This window comes from Chrysochloris asiatica, unplaced genomic scaffold (assembly GCF_000296735.1).
Source record: "Chrysochloris asiatica unplaced genomic scaffold, ChrAsi1.0 scaffold00078, whole genome shotgun sequence".
Lineage (NCBI taxonomy): Eukaryota > Metazoa > Chordata > Mammalia > Afrosoricida > Chrysochloridae > Chrysochloris > Chrysochloris asiatica.
Window position 1 is genome coordinate 3,195,026 of NW_006408596.1, and position 27,358 is coordinate 3,222,383.

The 27,358-nt window shown below is 43.7% G+C and overlaps 1 protein-coding gene across 1 annotated transcript in view; it reads right to left on the reverse strand.

Annotated features, from left to right (window-relative positions):
- The window catches only part of WDR66 (WD repeat domain 66), a 148,389-nt gene that overhangs the window by 28,642 nt on the left and 92,389 nt on the right, over window positions 1-27,358 (reverse strand). Inside the window, exons 15-18 of the mRNA XM_006865490.1 lie at window positions 16,094-16,208; window positions 14,691-14,854; window positions 2,263-2,353; window positions 1,924-2,067 (exon numbers count right to left, since the gene is read on the reverse strand). Coding sequence (XP_006865552.1) covers window positions 1,924-2,067; window positions 2,263-2,353; window positions 14,691-14,854; window positions 16,094-16,208 — 514 coding nt within the window. The remainder of the gene's footprint in view (window positions 1-1,923; window positions 2,068-2,262; window positions 2,354-14,690; window positions 14,855-16,093; window positions 16,209-27,358) is intronic.

Genomic DNA, 27,358 nt, shown 5'->3' on the forward strand with positions numbered 1-27,358 from the left:
TATTCTTTCACTATACTTGTTCAATCTGTATGCTGAGCACAGAATCTCAGAAGCTGGATTATATGAAGAAGTATGTGGCATCAGGATTGGAGGAAGACTCATTAACAACCTGACATATGCAGATGACACAACCTTGCTTGCTAAAAGCAAAGAGGATTCTAAATACTTACTGCTGAAGATTAAAGACCACAGCCTTTAGTATGGGTTGAACCTCAATGCAAAGAAAACAAAATTCCTCATCACTGGACCAATAAATAATATCCACATAAATGGAGAAAAGATTGAAGTTGTCAAAGAGTTCATTTTGCTCAGATCACCCATCAACACTCATGAAAGCAGCAGTCAAGAAATCAAATGATGTATTTATTGCAGTTGGCAAATCTGCTGCACAAGACCGCTTTAAAGTATTCAAGAGCAAAGATGTCAGTTTCAGGACTAAGGTGCGCCTGACCCAAGCCATGGTATTTTCAGTAACCTCATATGCATGTGGAAGTTGGACAGTGAATAAGGAAGACCATAGAAGAATTGATGCATTTGAGTTATGGTGTTGGAGAAGAATATTGAAAGTGCCATGGGCTGCCAAAAGAACAAACAGATCTGTGTTGGAAGAAGTACAGCCAGAGTGCTCCTTGGAAGCCAGAATGGCCAGACTTTGTCTCTCATACTTCAGACATATTGTCAGGAGGGACCAGTCCGTGAAGAAGGGCATCGTGTTCGGTAAAGTGGAGTGTCAGAGAAGAAGAGGAAGATGCCCAATGAGATGGATTGGCACAATGGCAGCATCAATGGGCTCAGACGTAGCAATGATTGTGAGGCTGGCTCAGGAACGGGCAGTGTTTCATTTTGTTGTGCACAGGGTCATTATGAGTGGGTACCGACTCAATGGCACCTAACAGCAACTACAATTAAGTCTGGACAGTAGGATCATAAATGATTATTTTCTTCATGACACTTGGATGTGTTTTCCAGAACTTCTGTAATGAGAATGGACACTTAACTCCTCACTTACTGACTACCTCACTATCTGACAATTCACATTTACAGCAAGTAAAATGTCTACTATCTGAATATTTTGTTATTAATGATGTAATTTTGTCAGCAAGGAACGTTGAGTGAGGTTTGAGGCAACAGGAAGCCTAGCTATGAAAGGCTCTGGTTATATGTCAGTTTGTCTGGGCCACGGGTCTCAGAGGCTTGTCAGTTGTGTATGGTGCAATCACCCCCACTTTGTGATCTCATGTGGCCAGTCTCCATTTTCCCATAATGCCTGTTTTCACGTAACAATCTGGTCTTTGTACAGATCATGTCAATATATGAGGAGCAGGCGCACTATCTTTTGAGTCAGAAAGTAAAAACCAATCCAGCGCATTTTCAACAACTGAGTGCTTCTTGTTCTTGTTGGGAGAGCCTCACAGCTGCGATTATTGTGACAATGGCGGCTTCGGAGTCCCTTGGCCGAGCTCTCAAAGGTGTGCCCACAAGCACGGTGAGGCTGATGCAGACTCTGTTGTGAGCGTGAGCGTAGTAATACTAATCCTGCTGCTAACTGCTAACACCATTTACGGAGCTCTCACCCCGCGCCCTCCCTCCCTGGGCTGCAGGCCTGTGTAACAGACCTTCTCACCTGGCCTCTGCGAGGCTGGTCCTGGGCTGGATCCCTCCACCTTCTGATTCCCAAACTCGAGTTCTTAACCCCTACACTCATGCCAACATAAAAGGCCAGTAAGGAACTTTCCAGACCTTTCCAGCAAGCCTGTTTCTCAGGAACATGAGGACATCTGGAATGCACAGGTCCCTCTTTCTGATCTATTGACTGATGTAAAGATAATGTGGAATCCTTACTCTGACCTGTAACCGGTGCTCCCAGAGGTCAGTTTGTACAAATAGAACATCCCACACTGCTCCCATTCTCAGTTCACTTACCGTCTCTTCGGAGGGGTAAAAGCCAATGGCCCTCATGACATTAGGGATCTCTGAGAGGGAGATGTGTTCTGACACCTCTCTGGTCTCCATTGTGTCGATGCCTTGACTGCGGAGCTGAGAATAGTAAAAATAGTCTTCCAGCTCCTGCGGGGGAAGACAGCGGAAACACAACACATGTTGCGGCTGAAGTCTGAAGCATCCATTAAGGACTTTAAGAACATTTGTTTGAAAGCCCATTTTGAGCTCAGTGTGGGGGAAAGACAGCTTTGGGGGAAAACTAAGAGGGAGTGTTTGTTTAACTAGATGTTACCAGGAAGTGTTTGCTCTGAAGACATTTACCCTGTAGAATTGTCCTTCTCTGCCACCAGACAACAGACCATAAAATGGGGTCAAGTCTTCACCCCCAAGAGAAACGGCTGCCTCCAGGGAGCTGGAAGAGTAACAGAAACAACACAGTTAGTCAGCAAGCCGGTGGGGGCCTGTTTGGCCATGGCACCTTAGCCCTAGGAAGGGTACCACAGCGCAGATACAACTAAAGTGAGGAAAATCCCTCCAGACTGAAGCTGAACATGGGAAACCCAATTTGGAGCATGAATCTTAGTGGTACGCGGCAGGCACTGGGCCTTTTATGTGAGGTCTTTGGGGAGCCGGGAGTGGGAAGGGAGGAGGGGGGCTTGAACTCTGAAAGCAGAAGTTTCTGGAGCAGAGAAGCTCTCCTTGTAACCTGAGAGCAGAGCGCTAGCCCAGCCTAGCCCAGCCCAGCCCAGCTGAGAGAACAGGACGTTGTATAGGTGGACTGCCAGCACTAATTGCTCCCACAAAACCCAAGAGCCACAAGGGAGTCATGCCAGCCAGGTAAAAATAATCCTCTGCTCTCTAACACAGGAGGCCTAGTGGCATGGTGATTAAGTGCTCGGAGGCTGATTATTACTGTTAACATAAATGACATCATACTCTGCACACTGTTTTGCCAGCTTGCCCTTCTTCCTTTGATAGCAAATCCTGTATGTTCCTTTGGACTCGGTGCACATATATGTCCCACATCTTACTTACTTACTTACTTACTTATTTACTTATTTATTTATTTAAACTACCAAACAGGTTTTATTAAACGCCTCCCACCCCCCAGCTCCCCCCTGGAGCTGTCCCTTAGAGTACAAGTCACCCTTTAAATGGTTTGGGGGATTTCTTCCCCTAAGCGCAGAGGCAATGTAAGTAATTATAGATTAGGGACATTCTGGTAAGGACGCGGAATCCCTGAGTCCCACTTCTTAATGGCTCCTCCGTGGGGGTTGGTGCTCACTGGACTTCTCCTGTGTGCTACCAATGGAGAGTGGGTTGTTTTCAGTTTTCATCACTGTGTACTGTGCACAGGAGTCCTGGTGGCACTGTGGGTTAAGCACTGGGTGGCTACCTGAAAGGTTAGTGGTTCATACCCACCAGCTGCTCTACTGGAGGAGAAGGATGTGACAGGCTGCATCCATGAACATTTACAGCCTTGGAAACTCTCGTCCTGTCGGGGTGCTATGAGTTGGAACTGGCTTCAGGGCAATGGGTTTGGTATGACTGGTTTTTGTTGGTGGTGGCTCTGTAAAGTAGGGTCAGAGTTTCCAAAAATAGGGCCCCTCCCTGCCTTTGTTCTTTTTAAAATTGAAACATTTTCTTTTGTTGTCATTGTTGAGCATATATATATATATGGTGGTGGTGCCTGTGTGCCATGGAGTTGGTTCCGACTCATAGAGACCCTGTACAGGGTTTCCGAGGCTATAAATCTTTACAGGAGCAGAAAGCCTCATCTTTCTCTCATGGAACAGCTGGTAGTTTCGAACTGCTGTCCTTGCAGTTCACAGCCCTATTCGTAACCACTATGCTACCAGAGCTCCATATATATATATATATATATATATATATAAACACACACCAATTCCACAGGTTCTACATGAACAATTTAGGGACTTAGATGAATTCTTCAAGCTATGCAAATTATTCTCATCCTCCTTTTCTCAGTTGTTAAAATAGGTACTTTAAAATAGAAAGTCTCAACAGACAAGTGAACAAATTGAAGTAGTGATCCAAAACCTCCCCCCAAAACAAACAAGCAAACAAACAAAAAACAGTCTTGGAGCAGACGGCTTTTCTGGAGACTTCCAAAAACATTTAGAGAAGAACACACATTAATACTATTTAAACACTTGCAAAGGACAGAGAAATAAACTTAACCCTGATATCCAAACCAGACAAAGATACCACAAGAACAAAAACTACAGGCCAGTGTCTCACAAATACAGATTCAAAAATCTTCAAGAAAACACCGGCAAACAGAATTCAACAGTACATTAAAACAATCATAAGCCACGACTAAGTGGAATTTACTCCAGGCATACAGGGATGGGTTAATATTATAAAGGCAGTCACATCAATTATAAAACACATCACACCAATAGTACAAAGGAAAAGAGCTACATAATCAGAAAAAGCATTTGATAAAACTCAATATTATTGGTGGAAACTCTAAAGAAGATTGGAATACAAGGCATTCCTCAAGAGGATTCAGGGAATAGATAGAAAGTCAACAGCCAACACTATACTTTAATAGAGAAAGACTGAGAGCTTTCCTCTTGAAATCAGGAGGAAGACAAGGGTGCCCACTCTCAGCACTCCTATTCAATATTGTATTAGAAGTTCCAGTCAGAGCAATAAGACAAGAAAAATAAGTAAAAGGCATCCAAATTGGAAAAGAAGAAGTAAAATGATTTCTATTCATGGATGATATGATCCTATATAGAAGAAATTCCAAAGAGTCCACAAAAAAAGTTCTAAAGCTAATAGAGGCATTTAGCCAAGTTGCAAGACACCAGGTCAGCAAACAAAAAGCAGTTGAGTTTCTATATATCAATAATGAGAAATCTGACAGAGAAATGAGGGAAATAGTTCCATTTACAATACTATCTAAGAATAGTATTCTAGAGAACAAACAAGATGGCGGACCAGGTGGAAGTGCAGTAAGGAACTCCGTCAACAACAACACAGAATACCGGGCCAAGCAGGTTCAGGGGATGGTCCCAGAACTCTGAACCACATATAAAGGAATATTTAGAAGGATGGAAGGCTTATAGCTGGGGGAATTTGTGGCAGAAGCAAGAAACCCATTGCTTTCTAATTCAAGATGCTCAGCTGCACTAGGAGCCACCATCTTGTGTGAGACCAAGCGGAGGAAGGATCGGAGCACCCACAGATGCCTGGCAGAACCTCGCACATAAAGGTGTGGACATTCTTTTCTTTTGTTATCTGTTCACTGGTCCCTTGCTGTCTGCGCACTTCCATTCTGGTGACAATAGGGGTGCCTGAGTTAGTGGACACCCCATCCCCACCCTCAGAGGTTCTACTACGCATGCGCACAGATCTCCTCGAAATTTAAAGAGACAGTTTCCACTTAAAACCAAATGGCCACAGCCGGCCCTGAACTGTTTATAACTAGAAAAAAAAACCTGAACGGGGATTGTGGAGCAGGATAAGCAGACAAAAGAGCAAATAGGCTGAAAATTAAATCCTAAGTTACGTCAAAATGACCAACAGTGGCATCTTGAAATTTCTCAAGAAGAAGAGTGAAAAGGGAAGCCCATTTCCTGATCACATCTACCTGGAGGCAATCAGAAAGCATAAAAAATACCAAAATACACACCCATCTAAGTATTAAGGCCATAGATAACCCCTGAAGATGCCCAAAAAACAGAAGCAGATGACCATATATCTGCACACGACCAGAAACAAGAAAAAGTGACTGAGGCAAATGAGCTAGAAGTAGACCTACACTCCATACTGGAAGATGGGCAGGCTTTGGAAATGCCAGAGAAAGAATTCAGAAAAATGATTATAAAATGTATCAAAACACTATACATTGGAGTTGAGAAAAATAAGGAAGAAGTCAGGAAAGTGCTACAGGAACAATTAAGTAAGATAGATACAGCATTGGAAACAATTCAAAACCTACAGAAAGAGGTCCAAACAATTAATAATAGAGGGGGCAATAAAGGCATGAAGTGACTGGTTTATAAGATTTCAAGAGGGAGCTTAGTTTAAGAGTATGGGGGGAAAGAAAGAGTCCCCACTGAAGAGATGTCATCTTGTCTAGATGGGTCTGGTGAAAAGAGATGGCGATAAAATTCAATAATGAATAATTGTTATCATGGCTGATCGCGACTGTCACAATTGTAAATGTAGAAGTTTTGTAACAAAAAAAAGGGACCTTATCCAGAAAGCAGCAGCGCCAGAGATGAAGGCAGAAATGGGGGCATGGAGAGGGGGAGCGGCTGAGGACTCTAGATTCATGGACTTAAGAAGCTAGTGGCCAGGAGCAGACTTGCAGAATGTGCCCTTTGGAGATGTAAATTATTATATATGCCTGAGTGTTTGTTTGTTTGTTTGTTTGTTTGTTTGTTTTAAAAAGCTGAAGTGGATAGAGAGAAATACTGTTAACTGATGATACATGGAGGGGATTATAATCAATGTAATGAAACAAGGTGTATGATTTGTTGAATGTAAAACTGATGATATGCCCTGTAAACTTTCACTCAATCCACAATAAAAACCTTAAAAAAAAAAAGAATAGTATCCTAAGAAAATAAAGCACCTCAGGTGTAAAGGACTTATACAATGAAAACCATAAAATATAGCTGAAATAGACTAAAGACTTAGATAAGCAGATGTTCCATTTCATGGATTGGAAGACTTAATATTGATAAGATCTCAGTAGTACCCATAGCAATCTACAGATTCAATATAATCCTGATCAAAATTCTAGCCAGCTTCTTTACAAAGATACAAAAAGCAGCCCTCAACTTTAAATGCTATGGCAAGAGGCCCTGAATAGGTAAAACAATGTTGAAAGAGAAGAACAAAGTAGCAGGGTTCACAAAGTCTGGGTCTAGTACAGCAACAGACACCAGGACCAATGGATTGAGGATATGGAATGTCTCACCACTTGCCTCCAGGAAGAACTGGATGGCGCCCAGGTAACATCACTGAATATTTTGGTCAAAGATTCCATAGAAGAATCCTGAGCAAAAGGGAGAAAATGAGAACAGAATTTCAAGATCTCATGAACTCCAGACTTTCTGGAGCCATGGAAGGTGACTGAACCCTATGCTATTCCTCTGAGATCATCTTTAATTCTCAAACTAAAAATATCCCCTGAAGTCTTGTAAACACCAGCCAATAGTTTGGATGAACGAGGAAAGAATACATTGCCTTGAGCAATGTTATCTTTTAAGAACTTTCTACTTCAGACAAGACTGACAACAGAAACTCAAAAGGTTAGCTAGGAGCTTTATGGGGCAGTGAGTCCATGTTAATACGGTGAGAATGGGTGCACAACTCCAAGAGCGGACTCCACACCACGGAATTGTACACGTAGAAACGACTCAATCGGTGTATGTCCTGCTTTGTATGTTAACGACAACAATAAAAAAGACATACTTTGGAAGGGGGAAAAGCCCTTTAAATAGTGAAACAACCTTACGTATGAGACCGATGTTTCCTCAGACAAAAGGCTGGTAACATGAAATCATTCTGGTAATCTGATCAATGGATTTCTACTAATCAGGAGATCCATCCTGAGTGGGGATCTTAAAGTATACTTCTGCAGGAGATTAAGGGTTAAGTAGTGAAATGTCTGACGGATTATGGAGTCAGACATGCATTTAGTCCTGGGTTCTGTCACTTGAAAACTGTATGACTGTGGACAAGTACCAACAACTTCCTGTGCCTTGATTTACTCATCTGTAAAATGGGAATTAAGAAAAGAATCTGCCTCGCTGGGTGATTTGATAAATCAGTCAGGGGATGAGCATAAAGAATGTAACAAGGACAAAGTTCAGACAGAAGGAAGGTGTAGGAAAGGAGGAATGAAACTAGAAACACAAGGAGGAAGTGGGATAAGTGATATTATATTGTGGGGAATGAACAAAATGTGTATGAATGGAAAACTGATCTGCTCTGTAAACCTTCACCCAATTCGCAATACAAAGCTAAAAAAGAAAAGAATGAGGCAGAGACAGACATTATATACATTATATACAAACACAAAAAGAATGGGAATGAACGCCCTTCATTTTCCTCTCAGAACGAATGTTTGCTGAGTGCCTTAGAACTAGGAAGGCCCTACATGAACACCAGCTTCATCACTGGGGTCAAGTGGGTCACCTGGCTCCTCTGAGCGAATTTCCCAATCTATACAACGGGGTAACCACGGTACAGCCCTGACAGCAGAGCTGTGAGGACAGGGTCAGACGATGCCTGGCCCACAGACATGGACCTGCAGACAGTGACTTTGGTCGTTATAACCAACGAGATGGGTATTGAGATACATCTTCTTAGAGTATCTTCATATAGTGGGAACCACAAATGTGCCACAGCCCTCTTATTGGGCCCTGGGTCAGGGGCTGGGGGAAGGAGCCTGGTACATTCCAGGTGGGCAGGGGCTCAGAGGCACAAGGATCCCCCCAGAAGAGCCCATCATCACCTGAATGCAGGGCTTTGCTCCCAGGTCATGGGAGCTGATGTCCAGCTGAGGGGGCTGCCACAACCCCAACAGGACAGCAGACCACCTTTGCCCCTGGGAATCACAAGAGCTGATCCTCTGGGACCAGCTTGTTATAGAAGCCCTTGTGGCTGGGCTACACTGCAGGCCCTGGCTTCATGGCCACTGCCAGCTGACCAGGGAAGAACCAAAGGGCTGGACACTCACACTCTCTGAGGCTAGCACTACCATTTGGGGAATCTGGAAACTGTCCGTGGTCATGAACTTGAAGTGTAGTATATCCCAATGCAAGGTGACTGGAACCTAGATCAAAATCAGACAGGGAGAGGAGACAGAGGGCAACCGAGGGGGTCTCCAGGTCCCCAGTGACCTCTTCAGAAAGTCCCCTTTGGGCCTACGTTGGGTTTAAGTATGCTCAAGCTACAGCAACAAGAGGTTATGGGGCACAGAAGAGAAGCTAATGCTTACTGAAAGCCTCCTCTGTGCCCAGCAAGGTGGATATGGCAGTGTCTACGATATGAGATCGAGCTCCGGAAGTCCTGGGCGCTGGAGCTGGGGCCCAGTGGGAGGAGGAAGGGGAAGAGTAGAAGAAGGAGTTACATCACCCACTGAGACTCAGAGAAGTTCAGGGATTTGCCTTTGGTCACAGGGCTTGTAGGGAGTGAAGCAAAGATATGAATGCAGGACTCCGCTCCAGTCTGAGCAGGGTAGGGCAGGAGGGGACAGGTGAGGATGAGTATTGGAAAGTGATGGGAGAGTTTAATGCAGATGCCAGGAACACAAAGTGGGGCTTGCTAGTAAAGATGTGGAAAAGGGAGAGAGTGTGCATGAACCATGGGAGACAGAGGCTGAAGGGCGAGTCCCGGAGAAATGGGATCTACACCAATGACAATACTCTGGGCCTAGGAATTGTTGTATTCCTTCCATCTTCTTTTGATGTTTTCTTCATCATTCAATATTTTTCCCATTGTTGTTGTTGTTGTTAGGTGCCAACGAGTCAGGGGATGAGCATAAAGAATGTGAGTCGGTACTGACTCATAGAGACCTTATGCACAGCAGAACGAAACACTGCCTGATCCTGGGCCAACGTCACTATCATTGCCATGCTTGAGCCCACTGATGCTGCCACTTTGTCAATCCGTCTCACTGGAGGTCTTCCTCTTTTACTCAGAGTTGTTCAATACTGCAAGTCGTGGTTTTGAAGTTTTTCTTCAGTTCCCTCAGCTTCAGAAATGCTGAACTTGTTCTTCCCTTTTAGTTTTCTAACTCCAGGTCTTTGCACATTTCGTTATAGTATTTCACTTTGTTTTCTTGAGTTGACCTTTGAAATTTTCTGTTCAGCCCTTGTACCTCCTCACTTGTTCCATCTGCTTTAACATCTCTATGCCGGAGAGCAAGATTCAGATTGTTTAAAATTAGGAAAGGTGTGTGCCAGGGTTGTATTATTTCACCATATTTTTTTCAATCAGTATGCTGAATAATCCAAGAAGCTGGATTATATAAAGAAAAACGTGGCATCAAGATTGGAGAGACTCATTAACAACCTGTGATAGGCAGATGATACAATCTTGCCTGCTGAAAGAGAAGAAGACTTAAAATACTTGCTGATGAATCTCAAAGACCACAGCTTTGGGTATGGGGTGCATCTCAGTGTAAAGAAAACAGAAATCCTCACCACTGGACCAATAAACAACATCCATATAAATGGAAAAAAGGTTGAAGTTGTCAAAGACTTCATTTTGCTCAGATCAACCATCAATACTAATGGAAGCAGCAGTCAAAACATCAAACGATGTATTGCATTAGGCAAATCTGCCACACAAGCCCTCTGTAAAGTGTTGAAGAGCAAAGACGGCAGTTTGAGGACGAAGGTGTTCCTGACCCAAGCCATTGTCTTTTCAGTAACCACATATGTATGTGAAAGTTGGACAATGAATAAGGAAGACCGTTATAGTGTTGGAGGAAAATATTAAAAAGAACCATGGACCACCAAAATAATAAACAGATCTGTGTTGGGAGAGTGCTCCTTGGAGGCCAGGAGAGTGAGAATTCATCTCGCATACTTTGGACATATTATCAAGTGGGACTAGTCCCTGGAGAAGGAGATAAGTTTGGTAGAGCACATGGTCAGAGAAAAAGAGGGAGCCCTCTAGTGGTAACAGCAATGGGGTCAGACATAGCAATGACTGTGAGTTAAGCCCAGGATCGGGCAGTGTTTTGGTCTGTTGTGCACAGGGTTGCTAAGAGTCAGTACCGGTTCAATGGCACCTAACCACAACCAGGAGTTGTTGTGTATCTCTGAGTTGGTTCTGACTCAGAGTGAACCTGTCGGACAGAGTACAGCTGCCATCTTGATGAACGGAGACCTGGTAGCATGGCAGCTAACAGCTGGACTAACAACTGCAGCTGTGAAGACCTCACAGGGAGGGCAGTTCTACTCCATACTGCAGACTCACCACAACGTCACTACCACATAACGGTGTAACTGCTGAGTTTGAACCACTGACCTTGCAATTGGCAAATGAGCATGCAACCGCTCAGGGTTATCGGTTGTTTTGCTTTGGGTTCATCTGTACAGGAATCTACTGCTAGGTCTTTTCCCCCAAGAGTCCCTGGTGGGTTGGAACCACGAGCGCTGAATGGAAGGGGATTCGGCATCTTCATTTTATCTCACAAGTCAGCACCTTCAAGTCTAGTAGGAGCTTTGTTTGTTTATTATTTAGGGTTTTTGCATTTCTTCCCATTAGTGAAGTGCTGAACATATTAAGATATCAGAAGCAGCAATGAAGTGCTAATTAGGTTATAACGATCCTTTGTCCTCACAACAAATTAAACTGAAATTCACAGAAAGCTGGACTCTGGCCAGGCATAGGGGAGCGACTGGAAAGAAGCTGGTGTCTTTTTTTTTCATCTCCATCGTTCTATATCCCAAGTTGACAGAGGAGGGAACAGAAACAGAAGTACAAGGAGACCATCGTCCTCACCCCGACCCCCAACTCCACGTCCCACCCCAGGTCTTAGTTTTCCCAGAGCCCTGGGAGCAAGCAGTCGGTGGGAGCCCAGCAGTTTCCCTTCTGAAGGCATGATTATGGTGGGTTTTCCAAGGGGGTGCTGTTTGCCTGTGCCTAAATCCCCCAATTCACAAGATCTGCTCATTGAGGTCTTAGAGTCAGAGCAGCATCTGTAATTCTAGATGGCTACGGGTCCAACTTGAATTCCACTGGGTAGTTGTACTCCTGAAAGAGCAAACGACGAGATGTTCTAATGTCTGCAGGAACCATGTGCCCTTGCCTTTTACTGGGGGTCATGGGCCACATTTGCTCTTTCAGGAAACAAGGCGCCTCTTGGCTGGTTGTGTGTTGCTTCTTAAGTGAGAGCATCGGACCGAGTGGCCCATGGGACTGGCCGAGCTTCTGGGAGCCGGCTGCTCAGTGGCTCCACTCTACCCTGTGGCAGCCCAGCTGGACTGGGGTAGATGAGAAGGCCCCCTAAACACCTGCTCCCTCCATCAGTAGTAAGAATCCTGAGCTCATAAGCAAATGCTTTTGTGAGGAAGATGTGAAGGAAGGACATCATTACCAACTTTTACACAAATAACAAGAACGCTATACAGTTCTGGCAAACTGCACAGCTCCCTTACGCCTTCGTTTCCCAAGTGGGCATGTTATATGTGAAAATACAGTACTTTACCAAATATCTAGCTCTGAGCTGGGTGCTTGCATGCATTAACCAATCTAATTTTTACAAAGGTCTGATGAAAGTCTCTATTATTATCCCCATTTTACAGTCATGGGATCTAAGGATCAGAGATGTTAAGACACCTGCCCCAGACCCCACAGCCAGCAGTGTAGATAAATGGATGTCAGTCTGACTTCCGAGTCCATGCAATTGCCCATGTTCAACTACAGAATTCTCCAGCCTGACCTTAGGCAGTGGGAATGGCTCAGTGGTAGAATTCTCACCTGCCATGGAGGAGTCCTGGGTTTGATACCCAGCTAGTGCACACAGCGTCTGTCAATGGAGGCCTTGTGTGTTGCTATGACGAGCAGGTTTCCATGGAGCTTCTAGACTAAGGTGGGTGAGGAAGAAAGGACTGGGCATCTACTTCTGAAAACCAGCCAGTGGAAACCTTAGGATCTCAATGGGCGGACAGCGTTGTCTCTGTGTCGGGGGCCCACTTGATGGCAGTGAACAACCACTACTATTTTACCGATTCCCACCTGAGTGAGGGCAGGTGGGGTAAGAAGAGTAGACAAAACACACAGATATACGAGCAGAAACTGGAGCTGGTGTGGCAAGAAAGGATGCTAGAGGGAAGTGAACCGTGGAGGAGACACAGCTTGACTACAAGGACCTTCAGTCCACACAGCTCATGGGTGTGGTGACCACCTGCCCACCTGGGGCACTCATGCACATGCCCATGGAGCAGTGTGGCAAATACCTGTGGGAAGTGTTCTTGTCCCCTCAGGTGGCAGGGGAGCTCAAGAGCTGCCTGAGGTGACCACGTCCTGTCCAACCTTCCTGCTGAATCTCCCTCCTCCTTTGATCACCTCCTCCAGCTGATGACAACAGAGGGTCCCTTCCACAATCTGAAGCCCCTTCCCAACTGTAACTTTAAGCCAGCAACTCTTCAAGGGTTGCCCAAACTCAAGGTCAAGGTTCAAGACCACCCTGCTAGCGAGTCTTCCCGCCAAGTGCTTCCGGCACACTTGATCTATCCTTCTGGGCTGACTTTTCCTTTCTTCTCCACCTGGCAACTCTCTCAAGACCCTCCCAGATTCGCACAGGCTTTCCCCAAGTAGGGACATGATTGCAGGTGGCACAAGTCACAGAGGATCTTCTGAAGTTTGTACTAGTTAGGTATTTCAGGTGGCACAATGGTAAAGCATCTGACTGCTAATAGAAAAGGTCGGGGGTTCAATCCCACCCAGACACTCCAAGGGAGAAAAATTCAGTGATCCACTTGGGTAAGGATTACAGATTTCAAAATCCTATGGGGGCAATTCTACTCTGTCTTTTGGGGTTGTTATAAATTGGAATCGACTGGGTGGCACACAACAACAATAGGTACCTGCTTCCATGTGCAATACAATATATAGGTAGTTTTATTGTTGTTGTTAAGTGCTGTTGACTCACTTTTGACTCATAGGAACCCTGTGTAGGACTTACAATGGAGTCCTAATATGGCACTGTGGGATAAGCACTCGGCCACAAGGTTGGTTTGAACCGTAAGGTTGGAGGTTCAAACTCATCAGCCGCTCCTCAGATCGCTAGGAGTAGAAACTGACACATCTACATTTAACAAAAACAACACAGGGCTTCTGAGGACTGGATGGTGGGCTTGAACTGGTGACTTTGTGGTTAACAGTCCAGTGCTTATTCTATAGCATCACACCAGGACTCCATATATATAATAAAACTATAAATATCCCATTATCTTTTCGTTCCATTTTCCCCACAATCTTCCGAAGTCCCCTCGCACATAACAAGCTCATCAAATCAAGGAATGCCCCAGAAAAATCTTTAAACCTTAAGCCAAAAATATCCTGTCAATGCTTCTTAAAACCAAACAACAATTTAACTTGACTACTAAAAAAAATGTCAGCCTTAAGCATGATAGTCTGTTAAGTTCTAAATGGGATCAGCCGATGCTGATGACAGCAGCTGGAAAGATTAAACAGGAACCTTAGGGGGCCGTGAGTTCATGTTTGCAGAGGAGGGACTCCGGAACAGCAAGGTAAAAAAGGCTGCACACCTCCAAGAATGTGATCTGCGTCACTGAACTGTGCACGTAGAAATGGTCTTACCTTATACGTTCTCAGCAACAACGAAATGGCTACAAATTTCAAACAACAAAACCAAACCCCCAAACACATTAAATATTTTAAAAGTCAGTAAAGGCATACAGAGGGTGGATAATAGCGCGGGTGATGCGTGAAGGGCTCAATGAGCTCTGTAAAACAGTACGGGGAAGTAGCAATATTTCTCCAGACACGTGGTTCCTTCCCCTGACCTCCTTCCCTGCCTCCCTCCAGCCCTGCTTGTGAGAGGTGCAACCCCCTGGGTCTTGTCTCTGAGCTTCACAGTCCATCACTGTGGCTCAGCTCCGGGTCTCCCACGTCAACGTGTGAGCATCGCAGGTACTGGCCTGTGTACACAGTGCCTGTCTCATGGCCTCTACACTTGACACCTGGCTGAAGGGGCCCTGCTGCCTACCCACCTCACGTACCTCAGGTTAATTTCCCACTGCACCACTGAGCGGTCATGTCCTCCTGCCGTGAACACATAGTTGCCATCGTATGAAAGGGTCATCCCAGCCACCCCATTGGGGTGGCAAATGATAGCAGATGTCTTATGTGGGTTGCCATCTACAGGTAGGATCTGTAGTCCGACCTAGAGAGAAAGATGTACCTGAGGGCTCAGACCAGATGACTGGGCCCCTGTGGTGCTGAGCGCTTTCTCATATTACCTGTGTCTCTGAAACCCTTCCCGTGGGCAAATGCCACCTCTGCCTCAGCTGCACTCACACACGCAGAGCCCACAGGGTGGTCCCTTAGAGATGACGCAGATTTCCAACATGGGGGGTTGGGGAGCCCTCCATGCAGGCTCAGTAGCTATGGAGAGAGGATGTTTTCCTCCAAGTCTTCTTCGTGGTCAGATATTCAGGGCTTTCTGGAATAATCCTGATGTATGGTCTCAGTCTAGGACTTAGCATATGGAGCCACCGTGCTGAATAAAGCTGGTGGTGATGGTTATGTGCCGTGGAGTCAGTTCTGACTCATAGTAACCCTATACAGGGTTTCCGAGGTTGTAAATCTTTACGGGAGCAGAAAGCCTCATCTTTCTCCTGTGGAGCAGCTGATAGTTTTGAACTGCTGACCTTGAGGCTCACAGCCCGATTCGTAACCACTACGCTACCAGAGCTTCTTGAATAAAGATTACAGCCTAGAAAATCCTACGGGGTAGCTCTACTCTGTCACATGGGGTCTGTATGAGTCAGTCAACTCAGTGGCATCTAACAACAATGAAAAATTTAAACCTTCCAGGGAAAGAAATCAGAAATAAAAGGATCCTTTGGTGGGTAGTGATCTTAATTTGGGGTACCAAAAATAAAGAACTGCCAGCAAGGTCTTCCAAGAGTCACCCCTAATCTGTAGCAATTCTCAGCTTCAAGCTTGACCAGTACACCTCATTTTACTCTGCTTTGCAGACTCTGCATTTAAAAAATAATAATAAATGTAAGGATCGTGGCAACCCTGCTTTGGCATGTCTATTGGCGCCATTTTTCCCAAAGTGTATTCTCACTTGATGTCTCTGAGACCCGTGTTGGTCATTCTCACACTATTTCAAACTTTGTCATCACGCTACTGCTCACTTCATAAACTATAGTCTAGTGACAACATAAGTTTTATATGTACTGGGAGAGCAAAGCAGGCATGTGACTTGCTTTACTGAGATACTGGCTTTACTGCAGAGGTCCGGAGCAGAACCTGCACTAGCTCCCAGCTCTGCCTACCCTTGGACCTGAATATTAAATGGAGCATTCTTGAGTCGTAACAAGACTTGGGACTGACTGTTTCTCATAATACATGAGCTCATCCTACGGAATCAAAGAGCAGAAGGGCTGGGTACCTTGTCTCTGTTAATAAACACCAAGTAGCGTTTCTGGAGTTCAATAGTGGTTTTCACTGGGAGGAGCTGGATCTGCTCAATGGGAGAACCATAAGTCGGTCCAAGAAGTGTCTTTCTGCATGATAAAAAAAAAAAAGAGAGAAAAAAAATGAATTCTACAAACCCAAACGTAGGTGTTATGACTTCCTGGCTGTGTCATTTCAAATGAGTTTTCATTCTGAACTCCCTATCTTGTCACTTAGCTATTCCCTGCCACTGAGTCAAGTCAGCTCTAAGATACAGTGAGACAGCTTCATAGGGTTTCTGAGACAATAAATCTTTATGGGAGCAGACAGTCTTATCTTTCTCTTGTGAAGTGGCTAGTGGGTTTCAACCACTGATCTTGTGATTAGCAGCCTAATGCTTAACCCACTGTGCCACGAGGGTGCCTTTTGTCACTTAGTTAAGCACAGATATAAGAATCCCTCTTTCATCTGCTGTGCGTGGCTGCTGTAAATAAGGGGCAATTTTCCAAACAGCAAATGCTCCTCGGAACACTGATGTGACACATGCGTTCAGTGGTCCTGGTTCTTGCTCTGTCGCCAAGAGTGTGTACACAGGAAGGGAACCCGGGGGAAGTATGAAAAATGCTGCTACATTGTGTCACAGAGCAAAATGTGTATGAACTATTGAACAGGAAACCAACTTGCATTAGTTTTAGCGTTGGAGAAGAATATTGAAAGTACCATGGGCTGTCAGAAGAACAAACCAATCTGTGTTGGAAGAAGTACAGCCAGAACGCTCCTTAGAAGCCAGATGGTGAGACATACTATCAGGAGGGACAAGTCCCTAGAGAAGGACATTATGCTTGGTAAAGTGGAGGGTCAGCAAAAAAGAGGAAGACCCCAATGAGATGGATGGGCACAGTGGCAGCAACAATGGGCTAAAGTGTACCAAAGGGTTGTGAGGCGGGCCAGGAGTGGGTCGCTATGAGTCAGAACAGACTCGATGACACCTAGCAACATGAACAACAACAAACCTCCCTTTGGTACATTTAATGATTTTGGGGAAAGATCCTTAAAGTTTTTCTAATGAAATGATTAAATAAAGGCACTTTATCTACTTACTTTGTCATGTTAGTAATTTTAACATTTCACCCAATTTAAGTGCATATAAGCCAGACCATGGATCATTCCAGCTTCTCACCTTTCTAGGGCATTCTTTATAGTGTTAATTATGTCTCCCAAAACCCAGCCTCTTTGCTTGTGGTTACAAACCATTGGGGAAATTGGTTGTCTTTGTTATGTTAGAGACAGGATTTTGGTAGGGTTTATCTTGAGTTTTATCTCTTGAGATATAAACGAGATTAAACAAGACAGCTAGCAAGCTGAGATACGAGAAAATAGATGCCAAGCAGCATGGAGATCTCCAAGGAATGAGGAAACAAGCTAAAGAGACAAGGACCTTCCCCCCAGAGCTGGCACAGAAAACCCTTCCTGAGAGCCAGCACCCTGAATTCTGACTCCTCTTCCCCTAAACTGTGTGCCTGAGCTCAGCCATGGTATTTTCAGTCACCTCATATGCATGTGAAAGTTGGACAGTGAATAAGGAAGACCGTAGAAGAATTGATGCATTTGAGTTACGGTGTTGGAGGAGACTATTAAAAGTACCATGAAATGTCAAAAGAACCAACCGATCTGTGTTGGAAGAAGTATATCCAGAAGTGATCCTTGGAAACCAGGATGGCCAGACTTTGTCTTTCATAGTTTGGACATATTATGAGGAGGGACAATCCCTGGAGGAGGATATCATGTTTGGTAAAGTGGAAAGTTGGAGGAAAAGAGGAAAGCCCCTAATGAGATGGACTGGCACAGTGGCAGCAGCAATGGGCTCAGGTTTAGTGATGATTGTGAGGTTGGGGCAGGACCAGGCAGTGTTTCGTTCTATTGTGCATAGGGTCACTGTGAGTTAGTACTGACTCAATGACACCTAACAACAACAACAACAAATTGTGGGAAAATAAACGGTTGGTTAAAACCACCTACTTGTGCTATTTCTATTATAGTAGCACTAGGTTACTAAGAGAGAATTTGGTACTGAGGAGTGAGGTGTTGCTCTAACAGATACTTAAAATGTGAAAGTAGCTTATTGTAGTTGTTGTTAAGTGCCGTGGAGTCGGTTCCAACCCATAGCGACCTTGTATAGGGTTTCCGAGGAGCAGCTGGTGAGCTTGAACCACCAACTTCGCAGTTCAAACGGCTTTACAGTCTGGTGCATTAACCCACAGAGCCACACCAGAACTCTGTGGAACTGTGTAATAAGTAGAGGTTAGAAGCGTTTTAAGGGGCATAGGATAAGCACTGGACTGCTAACCGCTAGACCAGCAGTTCAAACCCACTCTTTAGAAACCCTATATATACAAGGTCAGTCTGAGTCAGAACCGACTGCACGGCACTTAATAACAATAGTAAGAGCCAAGTTTGCCTTAAAGAAAGTGTTGCTGGAATTATGTACCTAAAGACAATTCTGGTGAGGACTCAAGGACAGGGGAGAGCTAAAGAGCAAAAGTCTCTGTCATCTTAGAGAAGACATACGGCAGCAGCAAGAGAATATTTCTAGCCATGTGGGCATTAAATGTTCTTCTGGTGAGGCTTTAGAAGGGAGTAATGAGAATGCCATTAGACAGTGCCCAAAGAGCAATGCATCTTATGCAGTGGCCAAAAAACTTGTCTGAATTATGTTCAAATGTTTGGTGAACAGGGGTAGAATTTGTAAGTCATTAATTTGGATATCTAGCCAATGAGATTTCTAGGTAAGATGTTAAAGAGACTGTATGGTTTCCTCCCTGCTGCTTGAAGTAAAAGGCAGGAAGGAAAAAATGGACTTTAAAATGAAAATAAAGATTTGGGAAACTATACTGTACATTGCATTCTTGCCCTTCTCCCCTCATTTTGCTCCCCAGCTTACTGTCCCAGCTGCACTGTGGTGGAAACATTTTATTTCTGTCTCCCAAGCACCTAACATTCACAAGAGGAAAGGCTTGTTGGGTGGAATTTGCCCCTTGTTTATCCCACACTTATAGAGCCAGCGACACTTCAGGTATAGCAGAAAACATATCCACACGCCCAGGGCCTTATAACAGAAGGAGACAAAATAGCTGCTAGGGTCACACAGTGTCAGATCTGTGTTTTGTAGACGTTGCAACTTACTTGATGTTTGTGGCCCCCTTTGTAGGAAAAGGATACATAATAAAGAATAATAAATGGCTAGGACCCCTGCCCAGGCCTCAGAGGGAGGTGCTTTGAGGTGGAATTAAAAAAAATAATAATGTATTTGTTGTTGTTGTTGAGAATGATACAAGAGCATATGCCAGTTCAACACATGCAATTCAGTGACAAAGACTCCGGTTCTTCCAGTTGTGTAAACATTTGCCCCGCCTTTTCTGAGTTGCTCCTCCCTCATTAGCATAAACCCACAGAGCCCCAGATTTCCCATCTAATCTTTCTGAGTTGCTATTGTAAATTCGATCCCACATCCATAATTCTGAAAGGACCATAATGCTCAAGTTCTTTGCTAGTTAAGCTAAACTACTGTTTGGTTTTAAGAAGATTTAAGGGGATAGTTTTGGTGTTAGGCTTAAAAGATGATCTCCAGGCATTAATTCCAGTGGTTCATCCAGCCACCTTGCCTGCAAAGTATCTGGATTCCAGGAGTATTTGAAAATCTGTTATTCGTTTACCCTGTATTAATCAGGATTCTTCTACAGAATCCTTGATCAAAATGTTCAGTACTGGTAACCCAGCACTTTCTAGTTCGTCAGGTCTCACGGCAATGAAGACAGGTGCTGAAGCTGAAGTTTTGCTAGCTACAGGAAAAGTCCAAATTAAAATCTGAGATTGCTAATTCCAGCACAGATTTCTACTGACTAGAGTAGATGGATTCAAGTGTGGTAACAGTAGTGAGGCTGGCTCAGCATCGGGCAGTGTTTCGTTCTGCTGTGCATAAGGTCGTTATGGGTCAGTACCAACTCCATGGCACCTAACAACAACAACATAGTAGAGTCTAAGATAAAGAAGTCGGACCATTGTAAGGTTATGATTCAGCTACAATCTGATACACAGACAGGTATTTGAAAGTCTGTCTGTTGGGAGACATCTGTAATGTTAGAACTGTATGTGTTGGTATTGTTAGGTGCTGTGAGTAGGTCCCGACCCACAGCAACCCTGTTGTGTACCAGAACAAAACACCATCTCTTTCTGCACCATCCTCACAATAGCTGCTGCGCTCCCTCCCAGTGCAGTTCAGCTCTTGTCCCTCCTCATTTCTTCCATTTATTATAGTATCTCTATACTAGAGAGCAAGTTTCAGCATCTCTTCTGACATCCATTTTGGTCTTTTCTTTCTTTCTTGTCTTCATAATGACCTTTTGCATTCTTCGTGTATGATGTTCTTGATGTCATCCCACAACTCTTCTGGTCTTTGATCTTTAGTGTCTAATGCAACAAATCTGTTCTTGAAATGATCTCTAAATTCAAGAGGGATATGTTCAAGTACACATTTTGGCTTTCATAGACTGGTTTTAATTTTCTCCAATTTCAGTCTAAACTTGCATATGAACAACTGATGCTCTGTTTCACAGTTTGCCCCTGGCCTTGTTTTGACTAGTGGTACAGCATCCATGCTAACCCCCTGGTTCACCATTGGGAAATTCGGTGCTCTCATTCTTCCTGCCTATTTATGTCACCTCCTGTAGCTTCTTCTTCACCCCTTTTTCAGGTCCACATTCATTTTTAACTTTTTTATTGTGATTTGGATGAAAGTTCAGAGAGCAAGTTGGTTTCCTGTTCAATAGTTCACACACATTTTGCTCTGTGACACAATGTAGCAACACTTTTCATACTTCCCCCGGGTTCCCTTCCTGTGTACACACTCTTGCGACAGAGTTCAAGAGCAGAGCAAGAACCAGGACCACTGAACGCATGTGTCACATCAGTGTTCTGAGGAGGCTAAACATTCAGAAGTAAAATCCACCTCTTCTTCTTTACAGTCTGTCTTGGTCTGGAAGCTCTGCTGAACTCTGTCTACCATGGGCAGTCCTGTTGGCATTTAAAATACCAGTGGCACAGCTTGTAACATCACAGTAACATGCCAGCCACCAGAGCATGACAAACTGACCTATATCTCACACTGTATACAAAACGAACTCTCCACATGGTTTTAAGACCTAAATGTTCAACTTAAAACTATAAAGATCACCAGTGAAAAAATAAGGACAAAATGAGGGGCTCTGATACTTGACACAAATACACTATAAAATGCAGCTAACAACTCACAAACAGTAGGAGACAAATAGATGACTGAGACCTCCTACAAATTACACACCTATGTGCATCAGAAAAATTCACCAATACCCTTGCCTACTATTGTAAAATAGACACTTAAGTGGGAAGGAATATTGGGAAACATGATTACAGAAAGCTTGTAAGCCTGTCTTCAGTCTATAACTGACTGGAATACATAAAAGGGATTCTAGAACTTGCCCAGTGAAAGAGGCTTCTTGTGGAGTCTTAGTAGTGTATAGGACCTTAGGTGGAATCCTGAGTCCCATCCAGAACCTTCTGAGGTGGGACATTCCCATTAGAAAGGACAAGCAGACCAGTCTGGAATAGCCTGAACAATGGAAGATGTCTTCAAAGAAAGATCAGCAGGAAAAACCCAAAACAAAAACGGCAGTCTGACGAGCTACTACAAGAACAAGCAAATTGTTTGCTGAGCCGTCATCAAGGCAAGCAATCAAGTCCTTCCAGGACAAACCCCCCCTCAAAGACTGAAACTCAAAGAGAACACACGAACAGCCATGTAACCTTTCTGGCAACCATTGGTCTACTGGTTTGTGGAAGAGGGGAAAAGGCAGCAATGAAGAAATGGGCTGAGTTCAACCACATTCCATAGACTCCTGTTGACCTGGAGATGAGAGAGAGAAGAGGATGGGCTGGTTGGTCCAAAGTGTGGTGAGACCTGGGGACACCTGAGCCCATGGACAAGGACATAGCCATGGAGGGCTAGAGTTGAGAATAAAGCATCCAGCTGATATGAAGTGAAGGGAGATGCAAAAGAACATCCAAACTTGCAGATAATACCCATTTGACCTAGCCTCAATGGCTTGATAATCAGAACTCAACTAGAAGTGGTGGTGGTTATGTGCCGTGGAGTCGGTTCCGACTCATTGCGATCCTGTGTAGGGTTTCCAAGGCTGTAAATCTTTACAGGAGCAGAAAGCCTCATTTTTATCCCATGGAACAGCTGGTAGTTTTGAACTGCTGACCCTGAGGTTAGAAGCCCAATTTGTAACCACTATACTACCAGAGCTCTTTTTGACTAGAGGAAGATAAAAAACAATTTTTTTTTTTTTTTTTGATAAAGGAAACAAGTGTAAATTGCTACAATTTGTTGAACTTGACCTATACTTATGGATGTAGTAACTCAAAATACCAACAGAGAGGGAAGGAGTCTTCACATCAAGTATCGATCCTATCCCCTATGTATACAGGGTTGATAGTGACAGGCAACTTAGACATTGGCTACCTAAAATGGGGTGAGGGGGTTATAAAGGCACAAAGCAACTGGCTTACAAGTTTTCAAGCAGGCGTTTAGTTTCAGAATGTGCTGGAGAAAAGTAGAGTCTGCACTGAATAGTTTTCATCTTGTCTAGACAGGTCTGGTGAAAGGAAATGGGGATAAGATTCTTATTGTTCAATACTGAGTAACTGTTACTCATGACTAATTGTGACCGTCACAATTATAATGGTAGAAGTTTTGTAACAAAAAGAGGGGCGTAGTTAATCTTATAGTCCAGGAAAAGAGGACTCTAGGACCATCAAGGGAGAAGAGAATGAGCAGAATGTAGGACCCTATCCAGAGATGGAGTAACGTCAGAGATGAAAGCAGAGATGAGGACATGGAGAGAGAGAGCAGCTGAGGACTCTAGATACATGGAAAGGGAAAAGCGGTGTGCTGGTGACCAGGAGGCAGTCTTGCAGAATGTGCCCTTTGGTTGTTTAAATGATTATATATTCCTGAGTGTTTTTGTGTACACCCCCAAAACACAACAACAACAACAAATCCAAAGGGAAGAGAAGCAAACACTGTTGAATGATGATGCACGGAGGCGACTGTAATCATTAAAATGAAACAATGAGTGGAAAACCAATGATCTCCCATGTAAACTATCACTTAATTCATAATAAAAACTTAAAGGAAAAAAAAGTTACCAAAAGAGTTACAACAGAAGCCACAGACTGGGAAAATTATTTTTGGCAATGACATATCAAAAAAGAGACTACTGTCTAAAATGTCTAGAATACTTTAACATCTCAACAAGAAGACAAATAATCCAATTAAAAAATGGAAAGAGGACATGAACAAACACTTCACTAAAGAACACATTCAGGCAGCCAACAAACTTACGGGGAAAGGCTCAAGATCATTAACCAATAAAGAGATGCAGATCAAAACGACACAACAATGAGCTACCATCTTATCCCAGCATTGGAAACAAAGCTAAAAACAAAACAAAACAGAAAACCACAAATGCTGGCAAGGGTGTGGAGAGACTGGGACACTCTTACATTGCTAGTGGGATTATAAAATGGCGCTACTGTGGAAAATGGTACGGCGCTTTCTAAAAGGTTGGAAACAGAAATACCCTACCCCAGCAATCCCTCTACTTCATATATATCCTCAAGAAATAAGAGCTGTGATACAAATAAATATATGCATACCCATGTTCAATACAGCAATACTTATCACAGCAAAAAGATAGAGACAGTCTAAAGGCCCATCAACAGAAGAATGGTTAAACAAACTTTGGTACATACACACAATGGAATACTATGCAAGAATATTGATGAAGAATATTGATGAAGGTAAGAAATTTCATAACATGGATGAATCTGGAGGACAGGCTGAGTGAAATTAGCCAATCAAAAAAGGACAAATACTGTATGAGACCATTATTGTAAAAAGTCAAGACAACATTTTCATGCTAAAAGAAGTATTCTATGATGGTTACCAAAGGTGGGAGAGAAGGGAGAATTATTCACTGGCTAGAGCTATGTTAACTTGGGTAATGGGGAAGGCAGTTTTAAAAAAAAGACAAAGAAAGAAGAAAATAATTTAAAAAAAAAGAATTAGTCAGCTCAAGGGAGATGGGCAGGACATGGGTGGGAATCGGGCCAGCACCGCATCCAGTCCTTTTTCAAATGCCAGGTCTAAGTTCAAGGTCTTGTGCGCCTTAATGCTAACGAAGAGGCTGGAGAATGAGTGAGTGAGTGTGTGTGTGGGTGGGGGTGGGGGGGGTGTCTGTGCCTGTTTCCGTGTATCTGTGTGTCTGTATGTGTCTGTATGTGGTGTTTTATGAGCCTGTTTGTGAGCTTCTGTGTGTGTTTGTTGGGTGACCCCACGTGATAAGAGTACAAATGCCTCACAGAGTTTTCCTGGCTGGAAACTTTACAGAAGTTGACTGCCATATATTTTTCCCATGGAACCACAAAGCACTTAACTGTTGAGTCACCAAGATCCTTTCTGTGTGTGCAGAGGGAAGGAGAGAAGGGAGCGGGGCAGGGGGAGCTGGTGGCAAGAGAGAATCCAGTTAAAAAGACTTAGAAAGCCAAAGCTGGAGAGCCCTTGCAAATCGGTCTATACTAAGATCTCATTGTAAATTGTGGTATGTTGATAATAGCATGACTGTTTCACTAAAAAGAAAAAGCAGTGAGGTTAAGGATCACTCAAGCGTGTAGTATGAAACTACACCATTCCCTTTAAAACAGGCAAGCAAAGAAAGAGGGAGGCGGGAGAGAATAAACAGAACAACACATGGGAGATGCCTTGATTCAAACGCTGGCACCACCGGCTGCCAGGTCAAAGGGAGTTATGAGAGACACCTGCCCCTCTCCCCCCACTGTGACCTTCAGTCCAGGGACCCAGGAGAGCACAGTGACCCAACAGGAGAGCTCAGGGAAATAAACACCTGCACCTTTATCCCCTGCCTTCCTCCCATCTCCTGCCAATGTTTCTCATGGGGAAGAAAAAAAAAGAAAATGACTGGCTATCTTCGTTTGGATTCTCCCAAAAGTGGACCCTGAGGCAAGGAGTTGGGGGCAAATCATTTACTGGAAACTGTTCCTAGGATAGATGGGGAAGGAAGATGGGGAAGAAAAAAAAATGGTGTTATCGAGTCTGCTACTACATGGGTCAACTGGAGCGCAGTCCTGCTGGGGTGTTTTGGGAGTCAGTGTGGAGCAAAAAAAAAAATAATAGCCACTGTAGTCTGTGAAGGACTCCTGGTGTGGTGCTGTAGTATCAGCACTGGACTGCAAACCACAAAGTCGTTATGAGTCAGAACCAACTCAACAGCACTAAACAACAACAACAATAGTCTATGAAATGTCCTGAATGGGTAAACCATAGACAGAAAGCAGATTCGTGGTTGCCAGGGGCCAGGAAGGAAGAGGGAGGAATAGGCATAACTGCTAATGGGTACAAGGTTCCTTCTGAGGTGATGAGAAAGTTCTAGAATTAGATCATGGTGATGGTTACACAATTCTGAACACACTGTTGTATACTATCAAGTCGGTTCCAACTGATGGTGACCCAGGTGGATCAGAACCACCAACCTTGTGGTTAGCAATCTAGAACCATTTACTGCACATTTTTAAAGGATGAGTTTTATGATATGTAAAGTGTATCTAAGGATTTTTTTTTTTAATACTAAGAAAAAGAAAAGTCCAACAAGTTGACAAATTGCTTAATTTCTCTGCACCTCAGTTTCCTCATATGTAAAACAGGTACAATGACAGCATTTACCCCTAAGACTATGGTGAGCTTTAAATGGACTAATATCTACAAAGCACTGAGAAGTTTCTAGAACACAGCTGAAGCTATATAACTATTAGAGTCCTCATGTGGTGCTATAGGGTAAGCACTGGATTGCAAGGTCTTTTTGGACTTCAAAGTTGGTGGTTCAAACTCACCAGCCGCTCTTTGGAAACCCTATACTGGGTCACTGTGAGTCAGAACTGACTCAAGGGCACTTCACAACAACAATGTATAAAAGTATTATCAAGTATTACTGAATGCAATTAACAGACAATAAAATTAGCATATTTTTCTTTTGTTTGCAGAAGTAGCAGCAAATATTCCTTTGTGCTCTTTTTTAGAACTATATGGGGTCAAAATAACAACAGCAACTAGATAGATTACATAAGAACCTTAGGGGAGAAACAACCTAGAAACGGAGGGTGAAAATGGTTTCGCAATTCAAACAACGTAATGGGTGTCACTGAATTCTGCAAGTAGAGACTGATGAATCGGTGCGTGTTTGGCTGTGTACATTCTCAACAACAACCCAGACAAAAAGTTAAAATGCATTCAATGTTCATTTTTCAAGCATTTAGATACACATAAAATAGAAAACCTATATCTATATATCCACATTTCTGCACTCCTTACCACAAGATAATAGGTTTGGTTTGGTATCCTGGAAATTTTCTTTCACAGAGTTGGAAAGAGCAATAACTGTATAAACCATCAAAGAAAAATTAGGGACAAATGTGAGGGCACTAGTTCACGGAATACACAGACTACAAACATTGTGAGAACTACACAAACAAAAGTAGACAAAATAGATGAGTGGGACATACTGAAAATTAAAAACTTATGTGCATCAAAAGACTTCACCAGAAGGGTTAAAAGGGAATCCACAGAATGGGGAAAAAATCTTTTGCAATGACACATCAGACAAGGGACTTATTTCTAAAATACATAGGAAACTACAACACCTCTACAACAAAAAGACAAATAACCCAATTAAAAAATGGGCACAGTGTGGACCTAGTTGGGGATCTGGTTGGCAAGCAGTGTGAGGAGACCTGGGGCCTCTTGGGCCCAGAGTCAGTGGCATGGCCATGGAGGACTCGAGAGGAGAGTGGAGCTACCGGCTGACGGGAAGAGAAGGCATGTGCACAGGAGCGCCCACACTTGCAGATGACACCCATGTGACCTGGACCGAATGACTGGATGATCAGAGCTCAACCAGGAGAAGATAGAAGAGGGAAAAAAAAAAGAGTGAGCTGATACAATCTGATGAACTTGACCTATACCTATGGAGCAGCAACTCAAAAGAAGGAACAAATCCTTACAGCAAGAAACATTCCCACCCCCTCCACACACAGAGTGGACGGAGATGGGCAACTTGGACACTGGATACTCAAATGGGGAGGAGGGGAC